The sequence below is a fragment of the Sinocyclocheilus grahami genome, unplaced genomic scaffold (genome assembly GCF_001515645.1).
Source record: "Sinocyclocheilus grahami isolate Dianchi unplaced genomic scaffold, SAMN03320097.WGS_v1.1 scaffold1369.1, whole genome shotgun sequence".
NCBI classification, from domain to species: domain Eukaryota; kingdom Metazoa; phylum Chordata; class Actinopteri; order Cypriniformes; family Cyprinidae; genus Sinocyclocheilus; species Sinocyclocheilus grahami.
Genome location: NW_015506548.1, coordinates 15,996 through 19,555, shown reverse-complemented (window position 1 = coordinate 19,555; position 3,560 = coordinate 15,996). Strand labels below are relative to the sequence as shown.

Genomic DNA, 3,560 nt, shown 5'->3' with positions numbered 1-3,560 from the left:
TGTGTGTGTGTGTGTGTCTCTCTGTGTGTGTCTGTGTGTGTGTTAGTCTCTGAGGAAGGTGGGTAAAGACTCCACAGTGCTGCTGATCTGTGTCACAGTGTTCCTGTCGTATCTCCCCGAGGCCGGACAGTATTCCAGCTTCTTTCTCTATCTGGGACAGGTACGTGTTTCGAAACGCTGCTCACAACCCATTCACTCCCTCCGTATGTCTGAGTAAAACAAGGAAATTAAACAAGAAATCAATGTAGCGTGAAATGTGACTTCAAGTTGACTTGGACTTGCAAAAATGATGTTGTTCCTCAGTATTTTTGTCTTGTTTTCCAGTACAAATATCTAAACATCCTTAAATCAAGACGCAATTAATGGAGATGCAAAATGACTTTATATTAAGTATAAACTATATATAAAATTTAACTATATTAAGTCTTGTTTCCTAAAAAAAATGCATCAAAATGAAGTGAATCTATGCTTAAAACAAGAAAAAATATCTAATAATTTTTTTTGGTCACAAACTCGTATAATCAATATCTGTATTGATCGTATAATCGATGATATGAAAATAAAAACTAATTTAAAAACCATAAACTCACTTATCTTTGAGTTTATTCAGAAAACAAGACTTAATATCATAAATTATTTTGTGTCTCAAGCATATGAATCTTGATTTCAGAATTTTTAGATATTTGACCTATCATGACCTACTTGAACTGAATTGATCGGATTAATGACTCTATTGTCTTCTGTAGAGCAGCTAAAATTGAATTATTTTCATAATTGATGAATTTTGCAACATTAACACTGTTATTTTCCTTTGAAGCTGCTTTGACACAATATGCATTGTATAAAGCAAATAAAGAAATGAACGTGCCTTGACTGGAGCGCGGACGTTAAAAACTGTGCGTTATGTTTCAGGTCATTAACTTCTCCTCAGAAGCGATTGCAGCGTTTATTGCGATGGTGGGAATCCTGTCCATCATAGCACAGGTACAGACCTTCAGCTCCAGACACTCGTTTATGAGATGATATGTGACCTGTGCTGGCAAAATTAGTGTGAATGCGCACAGGATAATTTTGAGCTACTCTCAAAAAAAGCGAAAAATTTCATGCGAAATGGTCTAATTTGAGATTTTCACAAAAATTAAGCCCTCGTCTAGCGATCCCAATGCTCCAAATAGTAATTAAACATCTAAACGTATCTTTATTTGTACGTTTTCTGAGAGGAGTACTCTTGCTTCTCGCGCTCGAAGCGCACACATAAAGCGCTCTATCCCAAAAACACACACACGGGTGCATCTCAAAAAATTAGAATATTGTGAAAAAGTTTCTGTAACTTATTTCAAAAAGTGAAACTTGCATGTATTTTAGATTCATTACATGTAATGTTTTTTTTTCTTTTTTAAATTTGGATGATTAGAGCTTACAGCTCATGAAAGTCAAAAATCCAGCATCTCAAAATATTAGAATATTTCCTAAGATCAATCAAAAACAGGATTTGCAAAACAGAAAAGCTCAAGTTGTTTAAAGTATGTTCATTTCTGTGCTCAATACTTGGTCGGGGCTCGTTTAGCACAAACTCCAGCATCAGTGAGGTGTGGCATGAAGCGATCAGCCTGTGGCTCTGCTGAGAAACTATTGAGCTTCAGCTCAGATCCACTGTTTCTCATCTTTCTCTTGAAAACATCCCATAGACTCCATATGGGCTTCAGGGCAGGCATGCTGGCTGGCCAAACAAGCACAGTAATATCATTGGAAGTGGTTTTGGCTCTGTGGGCAGGTGCTAAAGTCCTGCTGGAAAAGGTAATCAGCATCTCCATAAAGCTTGTCAGCAGATGGAAGCATAAAGTGCTCAAATCTCCTGCTAGACGGCTGCTTTGACTTTGGACTTGATAAAACACAATGGAGCAACACCAGCAGACGTCACGGCTCCCCAAATCATCTCTGACTTCAGAAACTTCACACTGGACTTCAAGCAGCTTGGATTCTGTGCCTCTCCAGTCTTACTCCAGACCTTGATTTCATCTGAAAAGAGGGCTTTGGATCACTGAGCAGCAGTCCAGTTTTTCTCCGTAGCCCAGGTGAGATGCTTCTGACGTTGTTTCGTTGTTGGTGACTCTTGATGCACTGACTCCAGCTTCAGTCCACTCCTTGTGAAGCTCTCCCAAGTGTTTGAATCAGCTTTGCTTGACAGTATTCTCAAGCTTGCGGTCATCCCGGTTGCTTTTGCATCTTTTCCCACCCACTTTCTTCCTTCCAGTCAACTTTGCATTTAAAATGCTTTGATACAGCACTCTGTGAAATAATGAGCTTCTTTGACTTACTCTCTTTGTGGAGCATGTCAATGATCGTCTTCTGGAGCATTGCCAAGTCAGCAGTCTTCCACATTATCGTGGTTTCAAAGAACAAGAGATACCCGGAATTTATACTGTATAGGGATGGCCATTTAATGACACTCGAATGTAAATATTCTAATATTTTGAGATACTGGATTTTTAACTTTTTTTATGAGTTGTAAGCTCTAATCATCAAAATTAAAACAAAACAAAAAAACTTGTGAAATGGTTTACTTTACACGTAATGTGATTTTTACATTTTACTATTTGTTCACTGCAAAAAAAGATTCTCTTACTTAGTGTTTTTGTCTGGTTTTCTAGTATAAATATCTAAACATTCTTGAATCAAGATAATTTTACTCGTACAGTAAATGCATCTTGATTCAAGAATGTTTAGATATTTATACTAGAACACAAGACACAAACACTAAGTAAGAGAATGATTTTTGGCATAAAAGAGAAATGTATAATTCTGACCCATACAATGTATTGTTGGCTATTGCTACAAATATCCCCCAGCGACTTAACACTGCTTTTGTGCTCCAGGGTCACAAATACAGTTGGTTTTGCATGCTTCATGATTATTTGTTCATGCAGACGTTACTGTTAAGCGTCCTGATGAAGAAGATTGGGAATAAATGCACAGTGCTGCTTGGACTGGGGTTTCAGTTGTTCCAGCTGGCTTGGTACGGCTTCGGGTCTGAACCGTGGTGAGAATCTGCCATTGATTGTACTGGGAAGTGAGCAGTGCTGTGAATGGTGTGAGTAACTCTGTGTTTGTTGATGATAGGATGATGTGGGGGGCTGGTGCTGTGGCTGCTGTGTCCAGCATCACCTTTCCAGCCGTGAGCGCGCTGGTGTCTCGCTGCACGGATCGCGACCAGCAGGGTGAGAGACGAAACACAGCAACACGCTCGTCAATACTGTTCAAAACCACCTTCTTACTCAGTTTTACAGTGCAACTATCTAAACATTCTTAAAGGGACATTTTACCCAAAAATTTAAATGTGATGTTTATCTGCTTACCCCCAGGGCATCCAAGATGTAGGGGACTTTGTTTCTTCAGTAGAACACAAACTGAGATTTTTAACTCAATCCGGTGCGGTCTGTCAGTCATATAATGTAAGTGGATGGGAATCACAGCTTTGAGAGTCAAAAAAACATACACAAACAAACCCAAATGAAACCCTGCGGCTCGTGACGATACATTGATGTGTAAAGACACGAAAC

The 3,560-nt window shown here is 38.9% G+C and overlaps 1 protein-coding gene across 1 annotated transcript in view; it reads left to right on the top strand.

Moving 5' to 3' along the window:
- The window catches only part of LOC107569664 (hippocampus abundant transcript 1 protein-like), a 15,799-nt gene that overhangs the window by 8,982 nt on the left and 3,257 nt on the right, over positions 1-3,560 (top strand). The window contains exons 7-10 of the mRNA XM_016255792.1: positions 47-160; positions 913-984; positions 2,928-3,040; positions 3,121-3,286. Of these exons, the coding sequence (XP_016111278.1) occupies positions 47-160; positions 913-984; positions 2,928-3,040; positions 3,121-3,286 (465 nt within the window). The remainder of the gene's footprint in view (positions 1-46; positions 161-912; positions 985-2,927; positions 3,041-3,120; positions 3,287-3,560) is intronic.